Raw genomic sequence first — 24,635 nt, forward strand, 5'->3', positions numbered from 1 at the left:
TAGCCAATTTCCTGTGTGACAGTTTGGGTCTTTTTCCACATCTGAATAACTTGTACTTACAATTGTTTGAACTGATGATCTTCGAGTCTGCAGTTATTTAGACCTTCCTAACTTGTGTAAATCTACAATTCTCCTTCTTAGATCTTCAGTGAGTTCCTTAGACCAGCGGTCCGCAACCTTTTTTGCACCACGGCCCGGTTTATGTCTGACGACATTTTCACGGACATTCAAGGTGTCGCGCATAAATACAACAAAATAAAGCCAGTACCATTACCAAAAAAAGAAGATTTATTCATAAAACATGGAAAAAGACTCAGGGAAACAAAGTTAATGATAAAAACAATAAAAAATGACGATACAAAACCGATAAAAACCCTGAAAACCATAAATTTCACACCCGAGCCTCATCTCTCGCGGCACGGTACCAAATGACTCACGGATGAGGCCCAGGGGTTGGGGACCGCTACAATAGACTTCCCCCACTGTTCTGAGCATTTGTAAGTCCAATAAGGGCTGTTAAACAAATCCTTTCCGTGCTGCAAAGAAATTACCAGTTTTAGTCAATTGTGATCACTAAAAAGAAAAAGCCAAGTTGAGACATCATAGAACCTTCAGCACCACTTATTAAAAGATTTTGAGCCTGTATGTATATGTTTGAGCCTGTGTGGATTATTAAAAAAATCCAAACTTGTTTTGCCCCAAATTACCATGACAGTCATGTTCTTAATGAGTGTATGTGTGGGGCTAAATGGCTGAAAGTCTAACCCCTGGCGTCCACCAATCGAGTATCAGTCTTTTTAAATCAATCTTAAATTGCATCATTTTGTTCCTATAAGAGTCAAGAAGAAATGAAAATTGTCGCCACATCTATCAGCTCATTATTACCACTAGTCTATATTAGGGCTGCACGATTAATCGTTAGAAAATCGCGATCTCGATTCATACTTATGTGCGATCTCATTTCCAAATGACAATGATTTTTTAAAAAAAGAAAAAAAAAAGACGGCGATTGTACCGCATTTTGGTCCGGGACGTAATCTGCATGAAAACAAGCGCTCACTCTTCCTGCTCAACAAATGACAAGGGCGGAGCCTTATACTACGTGATACAGAAGCTGTGCCATGTGATGCTAAAATTAGCAGGGAAAAAACAACGGAGAGCACGTCAGGGATGACGAGAAAGTGACAGGAGAAAATCTGTCCCGGTCAACCACCCAAACATCAACAACGGGAACCTTATACAGCGCTTCCCCATACCTGTCGAACTCCCGCAGGCACAAAGAAATTACGGAGGCTATCACTTATCACCTGACCAAAGATATGGCTCCCATCAACACTGTGCAGAACGAGGGATTTAGGAAAATGATCAACACCCTAGACAAACGCTACACAGTGCCGTCCCGCAACTATTTTTTTCTATTGTTGCACTACCTGCTCTATACACGCAGCGTCGAGCAATGGTGGAGACAGAATTTCAAGCAGTACAACATTTTGCAGCAACAACAAAACGTGAGACATTTGTTGTTTTTATGTTTATTTATTGTTTTTATGTTCAGTCTCAACTGTTACGAAGTTGATGTGCAGTTAATAAGTGCAATAAATATTTATACTGGAAAAGAAAATCGTGAGAGAATCGTGATCTCAATTCTAAGCCAAAAAATCGTGATTCTCATTTCATGCAAATCGTGCAGCCCTAGTCTATATCATGACTAAAAGTGTGTTCACGAACAACGGAGGTGATTGATGTCATGTATCAAAGGTAAGCGTCAGGTTTTGGTCCCAGTCATTTGAATTCAAAAAGCACCCAGCAGGCTTGTTTACTGTGCACACAGGGTAGAGTTTCTCTAACTGATCGATGAGCAGAAGCATGGCAACTCTTTGATGATGATGCTTCCTGTGTCCAGTCACAGTCACCTGATTTAGTTTCCATTTGGCATGAACTAGACACACAAATTTCTCCACTGATCAGCCCACGGACACAGGTAAGCTGCAGACAGTGAAATGACTAACAAAGCGACTGCTACTCGTCGGTCTCCTCCGATGAGTCGAATCCTTGTAGGCTGTGACTTGGTGTCCTTCCCGGCACGTGCGCTCACCAACCACAATGAACCGAAGCAGTTGGCTGGTGTCAGGTTTATTTTGGGTGTTGGAAAGAATCCTGTCTGTGACCGTGGCCTGATACTGTCACAGCACACTTGTATTTGCTGATGTTCTTTTACATTTGAAAGCATGCTTTTGCTTCAGGGATGACTCCTTTTATTATTACATGGGCCACATGCAGGCTAATTTTATCTCAAGCTGCCGCGACTAGTAAGAACATTGCATAATAACCTATATGTCTAAGTTTCTCCTTTCTTTAACCAGTGTAAAGATACAAAGGCATATTAGGCCTAGATTAAAAACAATTATCACCCAGAAACCGAATTTGTCCTGTGCATGTGTTCCATCCTTTCACAATAAAAGTACTTGATTGCGTAGCTTCTGTACACAAAATGGCTCACAGAAGTGTACTGAAGTATTAGATACACTTTGCATAATGTGTGCCTCCAGAACTGCCATAATGCTTCATGTCATAGATTAAACAAGGCACTGGAGAATTTGATCCATATTCAGAGATGCTCTTCTGCACATCTGGGTTGTAATGAGTAGTTGTTTGAGTTACTGCTACCTTCCTGTGAGCTTGAAACAGTCTGGCCTTTCTCCTCTGACCTCTGACATCAACAAGATATTTTCTCCCAGAGAAATGCCGCTCACTGGATAATTTCTGTTTTTTAGGTCATCTTCTCTAAACTCTAGTGATGGTTTCTGAAATACCCAGACCAATAACCTTGCCACATTAAGTCACTTAAATCACCTTTCCTTTACCATTATGATGCTCATGTTGTCCTGACTATGCCTAAATGTAGCAAAAAAGGGGAAGCACATTATTAAGACAACCACATTTTCACAATTTTCCTTGAGGAAAGACAAATGAAGAGAAAGTAAATGACAATAATGACTGGGATGTGCTCCTGAGCCCACATGGTGAGGACATAGAGGGGGCGACACACTGTCTTACAGACTACCTCAACTTTTGTGTGGACACGGTCGCCCCTGCTAAGACAGTACGGTGTTATCCTAATAACAAACCGTGGGTAACACAGGAAGTCAAAGCTGTCCTCAACATGAAGAAGAAGGCTTTCAGGAGCAAAGTGAAGGAGGAGATGAAAGCAGCACAGCGGGAGGTGAAACGCTGCCTGAGGGAAGCAAAGGACACCTACAGGAGGAAGGTGGAGCAGAAGTTGGAGAGGAACAATATGAGGGAGGTCTGGAATGGTGTGAAAACCATCACAGGCCACAACACCAAGAAAAGCACAGTGGGGGGGACTGTGGAGAAGGCAAACGAACTCAACAACTTCTTCAACAGGTTTGACCAGCCCACAACCCCCCCACCCTCACCCTCACCTTCACTACAGAGTCCAATCCCCACTCTCCTACCTCCCTCGCTTCCCCCCCTTCCTGACACCATGACACCCCCCTCCTCCAATCCCTCTCTCAGCAGCAAGACATCTCCCCCCCTCCCCTCCTCCCAAACATCTCCCAGTGTCACAGTGGATCAGGTCAGGAGACAACTGAGGAAGCTTCGCCCCAGAAAGGCAGCAGGCCCAGACAAGGTGTGTCCTAGGATGTTAAAGGCGTGTGCTGCTGAACTTGGGGAGCCGCTACAACGAGTCTTCAACCTCAGTCTGCGACTGGGGAGAGTGCCCGCCCTATGGAAGACATCCTGCATCGTCCTGGTCCCCAAAAAGAACCGGCCCAATGAGCTGAATGACTTCCGACCGGTGGCACTGACGTCACATCTTATGAAGACTCTAGAGCGGCTCTTCCTCAACCTCCTCCGACCACAGGTACAACATGCCCAGGACCCACTACAGTTTGCATACAAGGCAGATGTCGGAGTGGAGGATGCCATCCTGTACCTCCTACACAGAGCCCACTCACACCTGCATGGGGGAAAAGGCACGGTCAGGATCCTGTTTCTTGACTTTTCCAGTGCCTTTAATACCATCCGGCCCTGTATGCTTCAGGAAAAACTGAACAGGATGGAAGTGGACCCCTGCCTGGTGGCTTGGATCTCCGACTACCTCACCGACAGACCACAGTACGTCAGGCTGAAGGACATCACGTCTGACACAGTGGTCAGCAGCACAGGAGCACCACAGGGAACTGTGCTGTCCCCTCTTCTCTTCACCCTGTACACCTCTGACTTCTGCTACAACTCTGAATTATGCCACATTCAGAAGTTTGCAGACGACACAGCCATCATGGGGTGTATCTGGGATGATCAGGAAGAGGAGTACAGAAGTCTGGTGAGGAACTTTGTCGCATGGAGTCACACAAACCACCTGCAACTCAACACCTCAAAGACTAAGGAACTGGTTGTGGACTTCGGGAGGTCCAGAGAAGGTCCACTGCCAGTTCAGATAGAGGGGGAGGAGGTGGAGGTGGTCAACAAGTACAAGTACCTCGGGCTGTGGGTGGACAATAAACTGGACTGGTCATGCAACACAGAGCACCTGTATAAAAAAGCCCAAAGCCGACTGTACTTCCTCAGGAGGCTGAGGTCTTTTAACATCTGCAGGAAGCTCCTGAGGATGTTTTACCAGTCAGTGGTTGCTGGAGTACTTTTCTATGCTGTGGTGTGCTGGGGGAGCAGCACAGCAAATAAGGACTCATCCAGGCTGGAGAAACTGATCAGGAGGGCTAGCTCTGTGGTCGGCATGAAGCTGGACACTCTGGTGACAGTGGCAGAGAAAAGGACATTAAAGAAACTGATGGACATTATGGACAATGCCAGGCATCCTCTGCACACGGCCATTAACAACCAGAAGAGTCTGTTCAGTGACAGGTTGCTTCTCCCAAAGACAAGAACTAACAGACTTAAAAACTCCTTTGTCCCACACGCCATCAGACTGTTTAACTCCTCTCTGGAGGGGAGAGGGAGGGGAAACAGGAGGACAAAGGAGGGGGGAACAACTAAGCTGTAGTGCCTCTTCACCTCACTGTACAATACCTTGTGCAATACTTTTTGTAAATAGTCAACAGTGCAATAGACCTCAATACTTGAAATGTGCAATTCACTTGTATTTTTATTTTTTATTCCTATTTATTCTATTTATCCCCTTCATATATTTTATTTATATTGTCTCTGTATTTATATATATGTGTGTGTGTGTGTGTGTGTGTGTGTATATATATATATATATATATATATATATTCTGTAACTTCTGTCGGTGCTGTGCTTTTTTGGAAATCGAATTTCCCAGAGGAACCCACCCGAGGGATTAATAAAGTTCTATCTAATCTAATTATTTTCTGTCTTCATGTAAAGTGCATATATATTGTTCAGGTCAGGTGTTTTAATACATGTAGATGGAGATTATTCCTCCGCGGTTGATTTCATGCTAACTACTATCCAAAAACAGTCTGAAGGAGCTGCTAACCTGCCTCAGAGAAGGGGAAAAAAAAGTTTGTGTCCATCGTGTTTCTTTTCTTCTTCCACGTTAACACTAAAGATCAGTGTTCAGGAGCTCCAGTCTAAAAATGTTGAATCTTATTTCAAACGGGTGTTTCAGCAAGCTTCCCAGAAGGAGCATTTTTGCTGTGGATCATTGCCAGCTTCAGCTTCAGCCTCACCTTGTTGTTGTTCTCTGTGTGCAGTCCCAGTGGCTCGGTGCTGTCCAGCTTGGAGCAGGTGAGGACCTACCTGCTGACAGATGGAACCTGCAAATGCGGCCTGGAGTGCCCACTCATCCTCCAAAAGGTATATTTATTTATTTATTTGTTTTCTTTTGGCTCTGATTAAAACACAGTGAGATTTTTACAGCTGCTCCAATCTGAGCTCCAGATGATTCGCTATTTAGAGATTAAGATGGAGGAGCCAATCTGCGACGGAAATTAAAATTCTGTTGTCCACAAATTACGGCTAAACAAGGACCCCTAAATTTAAACTGGTGTGTGGTGTTTGTTTGTACAGGCTCCTTTCAGAGCTCTAATCATCAGGCAACTTGAGTGTACAGTGATAACTGCTGTTTCCTTTATTTACAGTAGAGATTTAATGTAACACCATCACAGTTTTCAGTTATTGTTATGCAGAAAGGAAAAACACAAACTGTATAAGCAAAAATTACATTTATTTATACAAACTGTCAGTTTTATCCTATTAAACAAAATCACAAGTTAAATCTCATCTTTGGCATTTTTTGGGCCGTTATTTTACAGTGCAGTATAAACACAGAATGGACAGGAAAGCAGGAGGCATATATAGCACTGCTACATATGCCTCTTTTCCACTAGTACCTTCTCCACTCAATTCTACTCTGTTTCAGTCGTTTTCCATTACAATTCAGTGCTTTGGGCTGTTAAAGCAACACTGCCAAAAGACCCGTCATGTCATTTGTATATGCAACAAAAACAACACAAAAATGTAGGATGTGGTAGGTATAAAGGTGATGGTGTGCCTGCTGCTAAACCGAAAGTAAGCATCTTCACTTCGTCACTGGACCACGGTGTTTGTGCAGCCATTGGCAATAAGTGAGGTGGTTGGCAACCAGTTTTTAGGCCACTCCCTAGAGTGGACACTCCCCACACTCTTATTTTGAAAGTTCACTTGCTGCTAAACCATTAGCATCCAGTCTTTCCAGTTTTCCTTACCGATAATGCCAATTAGGCGGTTGTTTTGGTGGTCCCCTATACTGGGCTCAAAATGGAAGAGTTGGGAGTCTACGGGATGAGAAACTCCAAAAACTACTTTGTTATGTATGGTCACAAAGTTTCTACTTTAGAGTCTTCTAGTTTCCTTTCAGGACCACTGCCTCTATTGTCTGCTCTGACAGCTTTGAATGGTGGTTCTGAAGTTTTATTCTTCAAAGTGTGCAGAGACTCAAATCAGTGTGGCTTAGAGTGAATTGCAGGAGTGAAATTATAAAAGAGTATACAGGAAAAGCTCTCCTGTAGCATAATCCTCTCCTATTTCATACTTAGGATGTATGAAATGAACCCAAGCTGACCCACTGATCTCTGTAGGACCAAACTACAAATGTTGGGGTTATGTGAGGCGTCACATTACACGGGGTAATCTGACCGATTATCCTTCCTGATGCTAAATTTGTCCCCAACACTCCACACCATTATCAGAATGATTTTGTAGCTGCACGTCTTCCCTTATGAGTGCCCCCCTCCCTGCTGTCTTCTTAGTATCTGAAAATGAAGATGCAAATATTTTTTAAGACTCATTTTCTGGTCTTAAACATTAGTTCAATTTTACATCTTAACCGTCTTAAGATGTGGGATATCACATATCTCATATCATGAGGTGCTTGGGAGAGCCGCTGCCTCCATGTTTATCTGCGATTTAGTCTATGTACATCACAGCCTGTGCTGTTAAGACAGCCCCAAGAGATGATGAGCGTGAGGAAAATATAGTGTGCTGCCAGACCTGGATGTGATTTACATAATATTCAGGGGTGGTCACGTGGCTTGGGGAAGCAGCTTCCTGGCCTCAAAACTGATCCTCACCATCCTTATTCTGGGCCCACAGCATGCTTTCTTTTCTTTCTTTTTTTTCTTTTCCTTTTTTTGTGGGGAGCTCTGATTAGTTGCAAAGCGTGATAATAAGCTTACTGTTATCTGTGAATCCATGATCACAGGAGATCCCAGTTTTCTCTTGAAAGAATTGCAGTTGCTCTAGAAGCCCACGGGTGACTGGATGGATGGGTGGATATCTATGTTTCTGTGTGCACTGATCTAAGAGGACTGTTTAAGCAGGGTTTTTCATGCGTACTGATTTTGCACAGGTATGTCAAGGAAAAATACTATTTGATATTCACAGGAATTTCTTGGACGATTCCTTGAAGATCCTTCCCCAGCCACTCTCGGATGACTGGGCATTGTTGTGGCATGCTGGCTTTACCTGAGGCCTGCACTCTGAAGCAGGATTTGGGCGCAGTGAGGAAATTTCAGTGTTAGGAAGATGAAGGTTTACTTCTCATAACTATAGTAACCTATGCTGGAGAATTAAGCTGCTCCTTAGCAAGCTTTGTTTAAGATTTGACATTAACGGGTATGAAATCAGCTTGCACTCACCAGTAATTTCTCTGGAAAATGGTGTCATCATTCCTAAAAGATCCCTCTGGGCAAACAAGGGCAGTTGTTGACCTTTTATTAGCGTTGCGAATAGCCTCAAACACCAGTGTTTGTCGTTCACATTAAAAAAAAAAAGAAGTTTCGAAATATTAACCTTTAGTGTAATGAAAACAACTCTGTTTCGTGCTACAATCAGACTGAGGAAAACAGTGATTGCAGACCTGCAGTATTAATAAAATTATAGCAGCCATAGGTGTTCTACACCCTTTCTTTTATATAGTGATACAATCGGAATACAACCAGTTACATTTAGTCCCCTACTGCAAAGAGTTGCGTTGCAGGAAGTAGTTGTCAGTCTGCACTCGTTTTTACAGACTGACTCAGATTGATTATAGTATTTAGACTTCTGCCGGAAATGTACGTCCTAACTTACAACATAACTGAAAATCCTATGCTGTAACCTGAGTTGCACCTCCCAAGAAATGTGTTGGATTGAAGCAGCCAACAACTATTGTGAGCAACCTGTTCTGCACCGTTAGCTCCTCCTGTGCATTTCCAGCTACAGTTTTTTATTTATCAATGAGACAAACAATCATCACCTCAGTTTAAAGAATAATAATCAATGTAAATATGGAGTTCCTACTGGGAGATTGCTGAAACTACTGAAATGGACATTAGAATTTTATGAAGAAGTTAAAAAGCAAACAAAAAAAAAAAGAAAACCTGGCTCTGCAAAGACTCCCTGCAGAAGTGAAACTCAGGCATATGTTGGCAATCGGACTGTGTTTATAAATTATTTGGCAGTTGTTTGCAAACCTTCACCAATCTGAGGGTGATTGCAGTCAATCTGAGTTGGACTGTGATTGTTTGAAGACAGGTTGCCTGTATAGTGATCTTGAGATTGAAAGTGTTGCCCAGAGGTTGCATGCTCAACTCCTGGATGACAAGTTAGCTCTTTTACTAGTCATGAGAAGACTGCTTGCTCTGATGTGACTGGAACCTTAATGATAGAGGTCCCAGTTGATCTCTGCTGTCAGGTTTTTTTTTTCCTGGATACAAATAGGCTAAACTTTAGTATTACAGCAGCACCTTTTTAGTCGTACTGACCAAAGCACTTAAAGCTCTCTCACATTCACACGGTGCTTTTAATGCGCTTCACTCTCACTCGCAGTCTGCTGAGCTGTCTGCAGCAGCTGTGCTGGTTTCAGTCTGCTTTATGTCGTTTTATATCAGTTTTATCTTCCTTTGTAAAACCAGTTGTTGTGCTGCCAGTGCACTTCACTTTTTTTCTCATTGGGGAGGTGCTCAACCTTTGTGTGACCGCTTGACCCGATTGATAATGTGTTGATAAATAAAGACAGATATGAAAAAGGCATCCTGGGTATGGTGAATTTGATTAACAGTGTATATGATATACAGTGGGGCAAAAAAGTATTTAGTCAGCCACCGATTGTGCAAGTTCCCCCACCTAAAATGATGACAGAGGTCAGTAATTTGCACCAGAGGTACACTTCAACTGTGAGAGACAGAATGTGAAAAAAAAATCCATGAATCCACATGGTAGGATTTGTAAAGAATTTATTCGTAAATCAGGGTGGAAAATAAGTATTTGGTCAATAACAAAAATACAACTCAATACTTTGTAACATAACCTTTGTTGGCAATAACAGAGGTCAAACGTTTACTATAGGTCTTTACCAGGTTTGCACACACAGTAGCTGGTATTTTGGCCCATTCCTCCATGCAGATCTTCTCGAGAGCAGTGATGTTTTGGGGCTGTCGCCGAGCAACACGGACTTTCAACTCCCGCCACAGATTTTCTATGGGGTTGAGGTCTGGAGACTGGCTAGGCCACTCCAGGACTTTCAAATGCTCCTTACAGAGCCACTCCTTTGTTGCCCGGGCGGTGTGTTTTGGATCATTGTCATGTTGGAAGACCCAGCCTCGTTTCATCTTCAAAGTTCTCACTGATGGAAGGAGGTTTTGGCTCAAAATCTCACGATACATGGCCCCATTCATTCTGTCCTTAACACGGATCAGTCGTCCTGTCCCCTTGGCAGAAAAACAGCCCCATAGCATGATGTTTCCACCCCCATGCTTCACAGTAGGTATGGTGTTCTTGGGATGCAACTCAGTATTCTTCTTCCTCCAAACACGACGAGTTGACTTTATACCAAAACGTTCTACTTTGGTTTCATCTGACCACATGACATTCTCCCAATCCTCTGCTGTATCATCCATGTGCTCTCTGGCAAACTTCAGACGGGCCTGGACATGCACTGGCTTCAGCAGCGGAACACGTCTGGCACTGCGGGATTTGATTCCCTGCCGTTGTAGTGTGTTACTGATGGTGACCTTTGTTACTTTGGTCCCAGCTCTCTGCAGGTCATTCACCAGGTCCCCCCGTGTGGTTCTGGGATCTTTGCTCACCGTTCTCATGATCATTTTGACCCCACGGGATGAGATCTTGCGTGGAGCCCCAGATCGAGGGAGATTATCAGTGGTCTTGTATGTCTTCCATTTTCTGATGATTGCTCCCACAGTTGATTTTTTCACACCAAGCTGCTTGCCTATTGTAGATTCACTCTTCCCAGTCTGGTGCAGGTCTACAATACTTTTCCTGGTGTCCTTCGAAAGCTCTTTGGTCTTGGCCATGGCGGAGTTTGGAGTCTGACTGTTTGAGGCTGTGGACAGGTGTCTTTTATACAGATGATGAGTTCAAACAGGTGCCATTCATACAGGTAACGAGTGGGGGACAGAAAAGCTTCTTACAGAAGACGTTACAGGTCTGTGAGAGCCAGAGATTTTCCTTGTTTGAGGTGGCCAAATACTTATTTTCCACCCTGATTTACGAATAAATTCTTTACAAATCCTACCATGTGAATTCATGGAATTTTTTTTCACATTCTGTCTCTCACAGTTGAAGTGTACCTCTGGTGCAAATTACTGACCTCTGTCATCATTTTAAGTGGGGGAACTTGCACAATCGGTGGCTGACTAAATACTTTTTTGCCCCACTGTATATGTATATATGACAGAAAATGGGGAATAAAACCAATAAAATGGCTAACAATAAAGGCCATTGCATGAGAGCACAGAAACATGGTGCAAAACGTAAATTAATTAAGCAAAAAGATTGTGAGTAAACTTAAACTACTTAGAACTGAAGAAGCTTCTCAGATGAGAGGTGAAACATCTTCAAGCAACTTAAAGAAGTCCAGACGCTTTTCTTTGCAAGCTCCTTTGATGATTGTGAGTAAACAAGCAAAACAATGATCAAGTCAGTTCAGTGACTTCTATCCACTTTTATTTATCTCCTCAGGTGTTCAACTTCGACCCCGGGGCAGCTGTCAAACAGAGGACAGCGGAGGATGTGAAAGCAGACGAAGATGTCACCAAACTCTGCATTCACAAGAGGAAGCTGCTGGCTGTCGCCACACTGCACAAGAGCATGGAGACGCACCCGCCTCTGGCACTGACCAGTTCAGGAGGAGGTACGAGTATACGTTACAGCTCTGAAACCATTTGTCAGGACACTTGGAAGTTAGCTCCAATAAATCCAAATGAAAGAGGACAGTGTTGATGTAATTTACGTCCTAGTTTTGGAAAATATCAGTGAGTTTGGTAAGTAATTTATCCATTGTAGAAGTTCAAAATTCTAGCTGAACTTATACACAATAAGCAAATGAAATATTTGGAGGTTTTCAGGCCTTTCACGTTGCCTCTGTGATATTCTGTCAAATCCACTCACTTTTATTTGAACTCGAAAATAAAGACAATCATAAATACTTAAAATTACCGTCTATTCATATATAAATCATACTTTAAGATGTATAAAACAGAGAAAAAGAAGAGAGAGGGAGATGCAGAGAGAAATTTATTGACACAAACTTGGAAGTAATAGATATAGAGTAATATGAAAATAATCAAGAAATCACCTATCTGTTTTGTGTCTGCTAATGGTCAATCCACCTTTACAGTTGTACTACTGAAAGTCAGTTATATGTAAGATTAAAAAGGTGTGTGTTTAAGAGCTTTTTAGATTATTCTCAGTTTGTATTATTAGGGAGTCCAGCATAGCGAGCACCACAATAATCTGGTTCATTTGAAGTGAATGCACAAGTGTTTCATAATCACGTTGAGTTAGGAATTAAGAGATAAGATAAGATAAAACTTTATTAATCCCTCGGGTGGGTTCCTCTGGGAAATTCGGTTTCCAAAAGCACAGCACCGACAGAAGTTACAGAGTTACAGAATATTTTTATATATATATATATATATATATATATATATATATATATATATATATATATACATACACACACACACACATATATATAAATACAAGGACATATATAAATAAAATATACGAAGGGGATAAATAGAATAAATAGGAGTAAAAATAAAAATACAAGTGAATTGCACATTTCAAGTATGGAGTCTATTGCACCGTTGACTATTAACAAAAGTATCGCACAAAAGGTATTGCACAGTGAGGTGAAGAGGCACTACAGCTTAGTTGTTCCCCCCTCCTTTGTCCTCCTGTTTCCCCTCCCTCTCCCCTCCAGAGAGGAGTTAAACAGTTTGATGGCGTGTGGGACAAAGGAGTTTTTAAGTCTGTTAGTTCTTGTCTTGGGGAGAAGCAACCTGTCACTGAACAGACTCTTCTGGTTGTTAATGGCCGTGTGCAGAGGATGCCCAGCATTTTTCCTTATTTTCCAGCAGTTTTTTTAGTGTCCTTTTCTCTGCCACTGTCACCAGTGTCCAGCTTCATGCCGACCACAGAGCTAGCCTTCCTGACCAGTTTCTCCAGCCTGCATGAGTCCTTCTTTGCTGTGCTGCTCCCCCAGCACACCACAGCATAGATAAGTACTCCAGCAACCACTGACTGGTAAAACATCCTCAGGAGCTTCCTGCAGATGTTAAAAGACCTCAGCCTCCTGAGGAAGTACAGTCGGCTTTGGGCTTTTTTATACAGGTGCTCTGTGTTGCATGACCAGTCCAGTTTATTGTCCACCCACAGCCCGAGGTACTTGTACTTGTTGACCACCTCCACCTCCTCCCCCTCTATCTGAACCGGCAGTGGACCTTCTCTGGACCTACCGAAGTCCACAACCAGTTCCTTAGTCTTTGAGGTGTTGAGTTGCAGGTGGTTTGTGTGACTCCATGCGACAAAGTTCCTCACCAGACTTCTGTACTCCTCTTCCTGATCATCCCAGATACACCCTATGATGGCTGTGTCATCTGCAAACTTCTGAATGTGGCATAATTCAGAGTTGTAGCAGAAGTCAGAGGTGTACAGGGTGAAGAGAAGAGGGGACAGCACAGTTCCCTGTGGTGCTCCTGTGCTGCTGACCACAGTGTCAGACGTGATGTCCTTCAGCCTGACGTACTGTGGTCTGTCGGTGAGGTAGTCGGAGATCCAAGCCACCAGGCAGGGGTCCACCTCCATCCTGTTCAGTTTTTCCTGAAGCATACAGGGCCGGATGGTATTAAAGGCACTGGAAAAGTCAAGAAACAGGATCCTGACCGTGCCTTTTCCCCCATGCAGGTGTGAGTGGGCTCTATGCAGGAGGTACAGGATGGCATCCTCCACTCCGACATCTGCCTTGTATTCAAACTGTAGTGGGTCCTGGGCATGTTGTACCTGTGGTCGGAGGAGGTTGAGGAAGAGCCACTCTAGAGTCTCCATAAGATGTGACGTCAGTGCCACCGGTCGGAAGTCATTCAGCTCATTGGGCCGGTTCCTTTTGGGGACCGGGACGATGCAGGATGTCTTCCATAGGGCGGGCACTCTCCCCAGTCGCAGACTGAGATTGAAGACTCGTTGTAGCGGCTCCCCAAGTTCAGCAGCACATACCTTTAGCATCCTAGGACACACCTTGTCTGGGCCTGCTGCCTTTCTGGGGCGAAGCTTCCTCAGTTGTCTCCTGACCTGATCCACTGTGACACTGGGAGATGTTTGGGAGGAGGGGGGTGGAGATGTCTTGCTGCTGAGAGAGGGATTGGAGGAGGGGGGTGTCATAGTGTCAGGAAGGGGGGAAAGCGAGGGAGGTAGGAGAGTGGGGAGAGGACTCTGTAGTAAAGGTGAGGGTGAGGGTGGGGGGGTTGTGGGCTGGTCAAATCTGTTGAAGAAGTTGTTGAGTTCGTTTGCCTTCTCCACAGACACACACTGTGCTTTTCTTGGTGTTGTGGCCTGTGATGGTTTTCACACCATTCCAGACCTCCCTCATATTGTTCCTCTCCAACTTCTGCTCCACCTTCCTCCTGTAGGTGTCCTTTGCTTCCCTCAGGCACCGTTTCACCTCCTGCTGTGCTGCTTTCATCTCCTCCTTCACTTTGCTCCTGAAAGCCTTCTTCTTCATGTTGAGGACAGCTTTGACTTCCTGTGTTACCCACGGAAGTATTATTAGGATAACACCATGCCGTCTTAGCAGGGGCGACTGTGTCCACACAAAAGTTGAGGTAGTCTGTAAGACAGTGTGTCGCCCCCTCTATGTCCTCACCATGTGGGCTCAGAAGCACATCCCAGTCTGTGGTGTCATAGCGGTCTCTCAGAGCATCCTCCTTTTCTGGGGTCCATCTCCGGATGGAGCGCGTTGTGACAGGCTGCCTTTGGACGAGGTGTGTGTATTGTGGCTGTAGGTAAACCAGGTTGTGGTCTGACTTCCCTAGTGGGGGGAGGGGGGTGGCTCTGTATGCATTGCTCACATTAGCATACAGTAGGTCAATTGTCCTGTTGCTCCTTGTGGGACAATTCACAAACTGGTGAAAAGCAGCCAGAGTAGAGTCCAGTGTGGCATGATTAAAGTCTCCAGATATAATAATGAAAGCCTCGAGGTTTTGTGTCTGAAGTCTTGCTTTGACTGTGTGTATTTTCTCACAGGCAGCTGCTGCGTCGGCCCTCGGAGGGATGTAAACACACACACAGATCACATGACTGAACTCCTGAGGTAGATAATATGGCCGCAAGCTAACAGCTAGCAGCTTCAGGTCCGGGCGGCATACCGAAACTTTAACGGAGACGTGTCCAGGGTTACAGTATCTGTTGTTAACGTAGACAATGAGTCCCCCACCTCTGCTTTTTCCGCTGGCCTGCGTGTCCCTATCGGCTCTCACGGATGTGAAACCGCATAGGTCTACGTTAGCCTGTGGCGTTAGCTCGGTTAGCCACGTCTCCGTGAAGATAAACAAGCTACACTCACGGTAAGCTACACTCTGTAACGAGTTCACGTTGCCCATTATCACTGTCGGGATTGATGGTTTGAATCGCCTCCGGTGATCCGCTCTCCTCGCTCCAGCTTTGCAGCCTCTGTAGCTCCTCTTTATCTCAGCCGGGATGTTGTGTCGCATGCCGATCTGTCCCTTTGTTCTTAGTGCCAGCAGCTCCCTCTCGAATAGATGAAGGAGCTGGTTCCAGAAGTTTTAAAAAGTGCATTAATTCAATTCAATTCAATTCAATTTTATTTATATAGCGCCAAATCACAACAAAAATCGCCTCAAGGCGCTTCATAGATACAGAGAAAAACCCAACAATCATATGACCCCCTATGAGCAAGCACTTTGGCGACAGTGGGAAGGAAAAACTCCCTTTTAACAGGAAGAAACCTCCGGCAGAACCAGGCTCAGGGAGGGGCGGTCATCTGCTGCGACCGGTTGGGGTGAGAGAAGGAAGACAGGATACAAGACATGCTGTGGAAGAGAGACAGAGGTTAATAACAAGTATGATTCAATGCAGAGAGGTCTGTTAATACATAGTGAGTGAGAAAGGTGACTGGAAAGGAAAAACTCAATGCATCATGGGAATCCCCCGGCAGCCTACGTCTATCCGGTTGTTCAGTGATGACGCGACGAATCTTACTTCCGGGTCTAAAGTAGTCTGCGTTTAATATGGCTTTTGTGTTGTTAACATGTTTAATGTTATGTATTTTCTTCTATTTGATCTCAAAAAGCTCCTAAAACAGTCAGTGATCACTGTTGACCTCCCTCGGCTTTTATTACCGCTAATCATTTATTTAAGCTCAGTTTTTAAAACCTTAGGATGTAACTACAGCCCAGCCCATGCAGCAGTATATGAATGACTAACCTCGTATTGTGGATGGATTATCTCAGTTGTTCTCCTGGCTGAAGTTTGGTCCTTTTACAGCATCCTGCCATGCGATTACATTTGTTCCTGACCACCGAGAACACTCACGTTAACTTTTATCGAGTGGAAAAAAAGTTAGCTTGTTTATATTATGCTAACATAGCTGTGTCGCTAGCGGTCACGTAGCACATCATTATATACCAGCTAGCCCAACTTCAGTAACCCTACAAACATCACTGCTGTTTAGTTTTCTGTCTTCATTTATGCTGGAAGTGATAACAGAGCTGTACGTTTTAATTTGTTTCCAAAACCCCGCAGTCAGGACATGCTAGCGAGCTAACTTCCTGTTAACTTCTAACTCCGTTAAATGTCATAAATTCCGTTTTCATGGATGCCTGGATGTTAAACTCAATTGTTACACCTGGTAGAGCAGAACGCTGATCATTTTATTAAAGATGAAAGACTTTAGACAGTTTTTCAACTCTCAGTAATGCCATAGTGATCGTTTGATATATGGACCTGCAGCGGAGTTTAGACCCAGACACGGCTAGTGACGTCAGACTGAACAACCGGATTGCAGCATAACTAAGGGAGGAGCATTATCCATCTTGTATCACTATATCTAAGAGGTATAAGTAGAGTAACTAGAGGAAGGTGAAATAAAGTTTTAAAGCCTAGTCTAAAAAAAGTTAAAGTTAAGAAAAAGGTGTGGTGTTGCAGAGCTACTTGGAAAGGCTGCCGTCACTTCAGCGCCATCTTGTATATGTTGTATATAATTGTCTTATTCTAGCGATATTTCCAAGAAGGAAGAAGGCTCTCTTGGTAAATAACTTGCCAGCCTATTAAAGTCCTACATTTTGAGTTAAACTACACATGGAGGTGAATAATAGTTACTTTCTTCTTCTGACTAATGTTTTCTCCAAGCTGTTGGTCCTGGTTTAACTCAGACTTTCCTTTTCTTTCTTTTTTTTTCTCTTTAAGGTACATCATCTGTGGTTGCTGTGCTTTCCACAACTCAACGAGCAATAAGGACTAAACCCCACGATGGCGTGCCCAACTCTGTTGGCCCTGACTGTAAGAACCCTTTCAAGGTGATGATGGCAGGCGGACAGCAGCAGCAGAGGCTGTATCCACCCCAGGAGTTGGGTGGAGCCCAGCAGCCAGAGCATTACCCTGGGTACCCCAGGCTGCAGAGGCTGGGCAGCGGGGAGCCAGGCCCTAAATCCCCTTACCGGTCCGGGTATGGAGGCATGTTGAGCCCACCTCCATCTGGTGCTAAGCTTTATGGAGATGGCTCGCAGTCTCCCAGTACAGAAACTCTGGGCAGCCCTGAGGGCTTTACAAGGACCAATCCTTGTGGGTTTCCAGGAGGCGGTAGCCCTGGCTCAGCCTCTATCCACGGAAACACTAGGACACCTCTTTCCCCGCCTAGTGTGATGCTTCACGGCTCCCCAGCGGGCCAGCCATCGTGTGCCATGACAGGAAGGACTAGCACGCCCCTCTCCCCAACGGCCACTGCCAAAAGCCCTGTCATTAACATGAACATGCCGCGGGGGAACTTCCCCCCTGGTATGGATATGCCCCGTGCAACATTTCACCATAAAACACAGCCCCCTGTGCACCCTGTACCGCCCCCTCCATCCATACCGCCATCCTGTGCCCTCCAGAAAAGGCAGTTAACGTCTGAAAAGGACCCCTTAGGCATCCTGGACCCCATCCCTAACAAGCCAGTCAGCCTGACTCCCACCAATGCCCCAACACCCTCCAACTTCCAGCCTAACATCCACTCTCAGGTACCAGTGATGAATGTAAACATACCCCCTCCCGCCATTGTTCCCTTGCCAAGCAACTTACCGTTACCCACAGTGAAGCCTGGGCCTGTGGGTCATGGTGGCCATGTTCAAAGGACTCAGCAGGGTGGTCCGGCTTCCTCCATGTCTCCCTCCCCTGTTACCTCACCTGTCCACATGGCTGGGCCTGCGCTTGGGAGAATAGAGGCCTCCCCTCATCGCTCGCGTTCATCCTCCACCTCCTCTGACCACGGTAACTTTGCGATGCCCTCGGGACATCAGGCCCCGTGTGGCACCATAAAGGTTCCTCCTCGTTCCCCTCGATCAGCTATGGGGTCTCCCAGGCCCGCCATGCCCTCCAGCCCCTCCACTAACAAAACCGATGCACTCCATCAGTACAAAGACTCCCAGCTGCTGCCCGGTATGGCAAATTCAATTGGCGCCCAGCAGCACGGCAATCCCATGTACTCTCCAACCTCTTCCTCCTCCTCGTCATCTTCTCTGGCCACGCCCAGTGCTTCCCAGAAGGGTCACCCGGGACTCCTGGGGATGCCCCTCAACCAGATCCTCAACCAACAGAATGCCGCTTCCTTCCCCGCCAGCAGCCTCCTGTCAGCCGCAGCCAAAGCACAGCTAGCAAATCAAAACAAACTCAGCGCTGCTGGCAACAGCACTACTGGCATGGCTGCTGGTGGTGTTGGTATGTCAGGCATGGGGGCAGGTGGCGGAGGTAATGGAGGGGGTGGAGGGCATCCTGGCCCCGTGAGTGGCCCTCGAGGCATGGAAGGACACAGCACTTTAAATCCCATGCTCCCGCCAAACTCCACCATGCTGCTCAACACTCCTGAGGGCCAGAGCGGCCGGGCAGCTCTCAGAGACAAGCTCATGGCCCAGCAGAGGGATCCCATGCGCAAACGAAAGCAATCATCCGGGAGCGGTGCCGTAAACCATGACAACAACATGGTGTATAGCATGCTCAGCAAGCCAGGCATAGGAGGACACCACATGCCGGGCCCCAGTGCCACTGAGCAGCTACGAAAAGTGGGACGACTCGGAAACCTTCACCCGAACACCTCCATGGCCCAGCTTCTTCAGTCCATGAGCAGCCACAGTTCTCACAACCTGGCAGGCAGTGGTCATCGTCCAGGTCTAAACCCCGGACCGGCATCCGGCGCTTCAGGAGTCGCACCGCTACACTACAACGACAATACCGGCATGGTCCCCGGTGGCACTCAGCAGAACCTCCTTGTCCAGCAGAGGCTGCGGGGTCCAGGGGAAACCCTGCAGCACTGCCAGAACATGGACACCTCTGGGGGCCACCTGGGCCCACGTCCAGGCCAGTTCCCGGACATGATGGCTCAGATGCAGGCATCCTCCATGAGTAACTGTGGGCCTATGGGGCCAGGCGGCACACTGGTGGGACCTGACGGCATAGCGCTGGGGCGCCCAAACACTAACCCCCCACCACTATCGCATCCTGGCCCCCACCCCTCACAGCTTCATAGCATGGGACGGACTAACATGGTGATTCCACATGGAGGTGGTGATGGAAGCTGTACCCAGAGCGTCTCCGAGACAGGTGAGATGAGATTAAACCTACTTCTAGCTGTATGACAGGTAGAAACAGGAGGAAGGTATGGAAAATGCTGAACATCAATAATCTTAATGTTTATTCAGGATTCATTACAACCTGTCACATTGTTCAAAACCTCCATCTAGGTAACACCATCTCTATCAAGGTATGATTTTATGCAATCTCAAACTATAAGGGAAGACGTTACTAGAGTGTCATTTACTGCCATGTATGTTGAATACTCTGGTGCTACGAAAGAAGTGAAATCTTTATCATTCAGAAGGGATGCATTTAATCTCCCATCGTGGCCTGTGTTCCAGAGAAGTACTAGTGGGGAATGGTCTGACAATGTGATTGGGATTAGGGCTGGGCAATATGAGGAAAATCTAATTTGATATTTCTTGGCTACATCACGATACACAATATATATCACGATATGGTTAAATAACCTCCAAAAAACAAATGTTATTTTAAACCACATAGTGCCTAAAATTGCACTGGTATACTCATTCAAATCAGCCATTCAATGTTTTTTGTTTTTTTTTTAATTATCCGTTCGCAGCATGTGGGAGGGAGAAAAAAACCTTATAGTGAATTACATGCAGACAGCTTAATATTGCCATGGCAATTTATACTCGATGGTTACGATAAAGCCATTTTAACCATCGTGCGTAGAAAAACTTGCGATACATCAAGTATATTCAGTCCCTAATTGGGAGAATCTCAACATTTTTAATTCTATATATCTCTACTTGTGAGGTGAAAAATAAGTCTGTTCTAGTGTAGGAACAGTGCCTACTTGGGTAAAATGTGAAACTCCTTCTTTTAGGAAACTTAGACCTTCAGACATCCACCAGGCCTGCTTCTGTAGCTTAATATTCAAGCGTATTCTACTTACTAGGGGTGGGGGGGGAAATCGATACTGTGTAGTATCGTGATATTTTGTTTGCTAATAATGTATCGATATAGGGACAGCAGAAATCGATATTTTGTTACAAAAAAGGTTTTTGTGGACTGGAACACGCTCTGACTTCAGAGCATGTTGATCCTTTTTCTGAGCAAGAATCCTGACATTCCTTCACTGTCCAAATGTGTTTAACTTTTTTTTTGGCAGCAATAAACATGACAGTTTACTTATTTTATTTAAGACATGTTTTATTTTAATTAAGTTTAAAACTTTTTTATTTAATGTAAAATTATATTTTGTTTTAACTCATTCACTGCCATTGACGTCTATAGCCGTCAATGGCAGTGAATGAGTCAATGGGTTTAACTCATTCACTGCCAATGGCTGGCAGTGAATGAGTTAATTTACTTTCAAATTCTTCAGTTCCTGAATGGGCTGCATAGTTTTCATAAATTGCATAGTTCAGAATAGCTATAATTGTACCAGATGGTTGCATTCAGTTAAGTTGGACTAGACTGTAATACAAACCGTTCAGTTTGTCAACAATAAAACTGACTGAAATGAGAGAAAGACTGAGTGTGAGACTTTGATATTAGATAAAATGAATATTGATAAAGTTTACCTTTATGTACAGAATCTGAATATCGCAAAATATTTTAAAAAATTGCAATAATATCGTATCATGCGTTAAGTATTGTGATAATATCGTATCGTGGGATGTATGGTGATTCCCACCTCTACTACTTACCTGTGATAAGGGAGCCCTAGAGGTTGGTTACCAGTCTAATGATTCAGACATCACACAATGAAAATCTTCCCTCATCAGCAACAGGCCTGAGCTATAGCTGATATTCATTTTAAATACATGTTTGACAGAGCCTAGGTCATCCTCACTGGGAGCATATATGTTGACAAGGCATACCTCCCATTCGTCAATTAATCTGTTCAATAAAATGTTATCTTCCCTCAGAGTTTCTGTAAAATTAACTTGTCTGTGGATGAGTATAGCTACACCTATTTTTCTTCCTGATTAAGGTAAGAAAAAACACACTTTTTCTGCCCAGGACGTTTTTTTCAGGTGTGTTTCCTGCAGTGGTGCTATAGAGACCCTTAACATTATAACTTAAAACTTTTAATCCATCCATTGTCTATAGATAAAATAATATTCTTTTTGGAGAAGAGGATTGGGGTAGGAGGGTGAGCCTCGAAAGATGCACTGCTGACTGGGCTGGGAGTTCCATGACTTTCAAAAGTGGAGGTAAAGGGGATCTATAGGCTAATTTCAAAGGGAAAGTACATTCTCTGGGAGTTCGGTATGTACCTTTGGGTTGAGTCACGAAGAGAGATTTATAAAAATGGTGGAAATTTAAAAAAAGAAAAAAAGGCAAACACGGTCTTGTGATTCTAGTGGACCTGCTAGCTTTAGCTGTGTACTTGTATTTTTGCAGTTTTTCTGCTTTCATGTTTAGCAGTTCTTGTTTTTAAAGACACAATGAGTAACCACCCAGGACTGTCGGTACACGTAAGTAACCACTTATTTATGAAGTTTTTGTAGATTGTCCACTGTTTTCGATGTTAGAGGAACAGATGCTAGCATGGCTGCTTGTGTACATGCAGGAGCGTGAACCTCTTGTCCAGGGATATGCAGTTTACGGGTTGTTGTTCTGCCTTTACACAGTTTGGGCATTTCTCGGAGGGAGAAAGGCAGAATCACCATCATTTTTCTGACACTGTGCTTTGTGCCGAATTGCCTGGTGGCTCTGTAAATAGCTTTGCAACCGCATATAAAAAAAATGAAATAAAATAAGAAAGAGTTTTGTGGAAGCATGATTACTCAAGAAGGACCTTCTTGAGTAATTGTAAACTTAGAGCTCAGGTGTGTGCTATGAAGGTCACAGGAATGTGAGATTACCGGCTGTGTTTTTGGAGAAAAATAATGGTGAAATGCTTAAAATTTTAGATGTATGTTGGTGAAATTGCCAAGATTTGGGAGAACCGTTTTCCAAGCGATCTATTTAAGGAAAAATGTGCCTAATAACACAGATAGAAACAGAATAACCTCGGTTTACATCCCTTACTCCCCTCCCTGCGATAATCTCGATTAAGATGTGGTTTCTATGGTTATGAGTGAGCTAAAACCGAGGGATTTAGGTGATAGGCCCTGAGCTTAGACCGTCAGGTTCCTCCAGTATCTCCGAGCTAATGAGCGGGAGCCCCCTCATCCTTTGGAAGGCCGGGCTAATTGTCAGTCAGCCAGTGTTTCCCTTTGTTTTATTTGTATGCTAGCATCAGTCAATGGTGTAAGGAGATGGAAATGGGATCTGCATCACGCTTTAAGGGAAGCAACCCAGATAGGGCGCTCTAAAGAGCTTCTCCCAGCAAGCCGGTCGCTATAGTAACGATAGACCCTGAATGGAGACCAGAGTGAAGCCTTTGATGAGGGTTTAGGCCTGTGTGTGTGTCTGTTGCTGCTTGTGTATTACAGTGTGTGTATGTGCATCTGTTTATTTGTGTGTGTATGTTTTTGAAACTGCTGAAAGAACCTACATCTTGTATTTTTAATTTTTTTTATTTCCCCCTCCTCTTTCCTGCCTGCTGAGGGGACTGGACTTCGAGTTTATGTATTCATTGTGTGTCCATGTGTCCTCGTATGGTTTATAATGGCAATATCACCAAGGGCTGCTGCAGGCCACCTGTTCTTATCACCAGGTGCCCTGTTGGTCTTATTTTTTTTTTTTCCCCCTTCCCAAAGTCAACTCATTGAAATTCAGGCGGTCTTCTGTAGGCCATGAGATAGGGATGGGAGGAGAAGCATATGTTTAAATGAGATTAATTATAGCCTGAGGTTTGGTTTCAAGTCTTCAGAGTCAAAAGTACTGTTTAATTCTTCTTTTAAGTACTTAAAATAAGAATTTTAAAAAAGAATGACAAGTCATCCAATCTGACCTCCTCAGAATCTGATGGATTTTTTGTTCAGTTATTTTTTTAGTATATTTAATGTAAATTTTTACTTTCACATTAGGAAAGGATGCGTACTAGGAAGGATATACTATACTAGGTTGAAATGTGGCTCATTTTAATTATTCTTTCCTGCATACAGGATATTCACATGGAAACACTGAGGCTTTGTTAAACTACAGCAAAATTAATTTTCCACTTAGTTTCAGCATGATTATTTCTATATCCTGCCCTGAGAATTAGATTCATACTGGAGGAATCACAGATACAAGATGAGCCTGATATTTAAATGTAGGGCAAAAAGAAGACCTTTCACATGCTACAACTTGCTTTGACTAGACAAGTATCCTACATGGGGTGATATGAGCCTTGGAGTTTGGCTAAAATTCACTTTTTTAAGTTTCTCCATTCAGTTATCATGAAACTGATCCTGTATTCAAGGGTGTGAACTGCTTGTGTCTGTTTCTTTGCCTTGTAGACATTGAACTGGAACTATTTTGGCTGTTTGAACTATGATATGGGGATATTTTAAGCAAGAGTTCTTCAGATCTTCTATTTATGAGAAGCGGCCAATTAAGACAAAGTTCAGGGCTTTACACACTGGCCACGTGAAATCTGTGCAAATAATTTGTGTGTTCAGAATATATTTTGGAGTTGCCTATTGTTAATAAAGCCCTTCATACGGACCACAGAACGTAATTGTGTCACAACAAACAAAAGAGTTCAGATTTCTTTAAAAAGGGGGGGTGGGGTAAAAGGGGAGTTATTCCTTCCCACTGTTGCCAAATGCTTGCTCATAAGGGGTTGTCTAATTGTTAGGGTTCTCTCTAGTATTGTAGAGTCTGTACCTTACAGTAATAATTGCCATATCACAGCTGTTGTTGTGATATGTTGTGGCTCCATTTTCTTAAGCACTCCATTGAAGCAGTCTTTTAATGCAGACACTAAACACCTTTCTGTTGAAATATTTCAGTTTCACAGTACTGAGGAACATTTTAGCTATGTGGATAAACAGAATGACTCCACCAAGGATCAGTGTAACAATAGAGATTATTTTGAGCTGTGACTCATGTAAAGCTACTCTAACAGAGTCCAAAAATAAAAATGTGCAGCGAAAAATGAGCGTAAAGGTGATGTTTTGGTGAAAAATTGTAGGAAAATCTCCCAGTTCATGCAAGCTTTGCTCCGACTGTCAGA

General features: G+C 44.1%; 1 protein-coding gene across 2 annotated transcripts in view; it reads left to right on the forward strand.

Annotated features, from left to right (window-relative positions):
* Positions 1-24,635, forward strand: part of mbd5 (methyl-CpG binding domain protein 5) — a 55,913-nt gene that overhangs the window by 17,064 nt on the left and 14,214 nt on the right. For both annotated transcript variants that reach the window (XM_085264447.1, XM_085264448.1), the window contains exons 3-5: positions 5,701-5,803; positions 11,447-11,618; positions 17,192-19,579. In XM_085264447.1, coding sequence (XP_085120573.1) covers positions 5,701-5,803; positions 11,447-11,618; positions 17,192-19,579 — 2,663 coding nt within the window. The remainder of the gene's footprint in view (positions 1-5,700; positions 5,804-11,446; positions 11,619-17,191; positions 19,580-24,635) is intronic.

This window comes from Mchenga conophoros, linkage group LG23 (assembly GCF_057382185.1).
Source record: "Mchenga conophoros isolate Kocher_MC1m ecotype Shallow Benthic linkage group LG23, M_conophoros_male_GT1.1, whole genome shotgun sequence".
NCBI lineage: Eukaryota > Metazoa > Chordata > Actinopteri > Cichliformes > Cichlidae > Mchenga > Mchenga conophoros.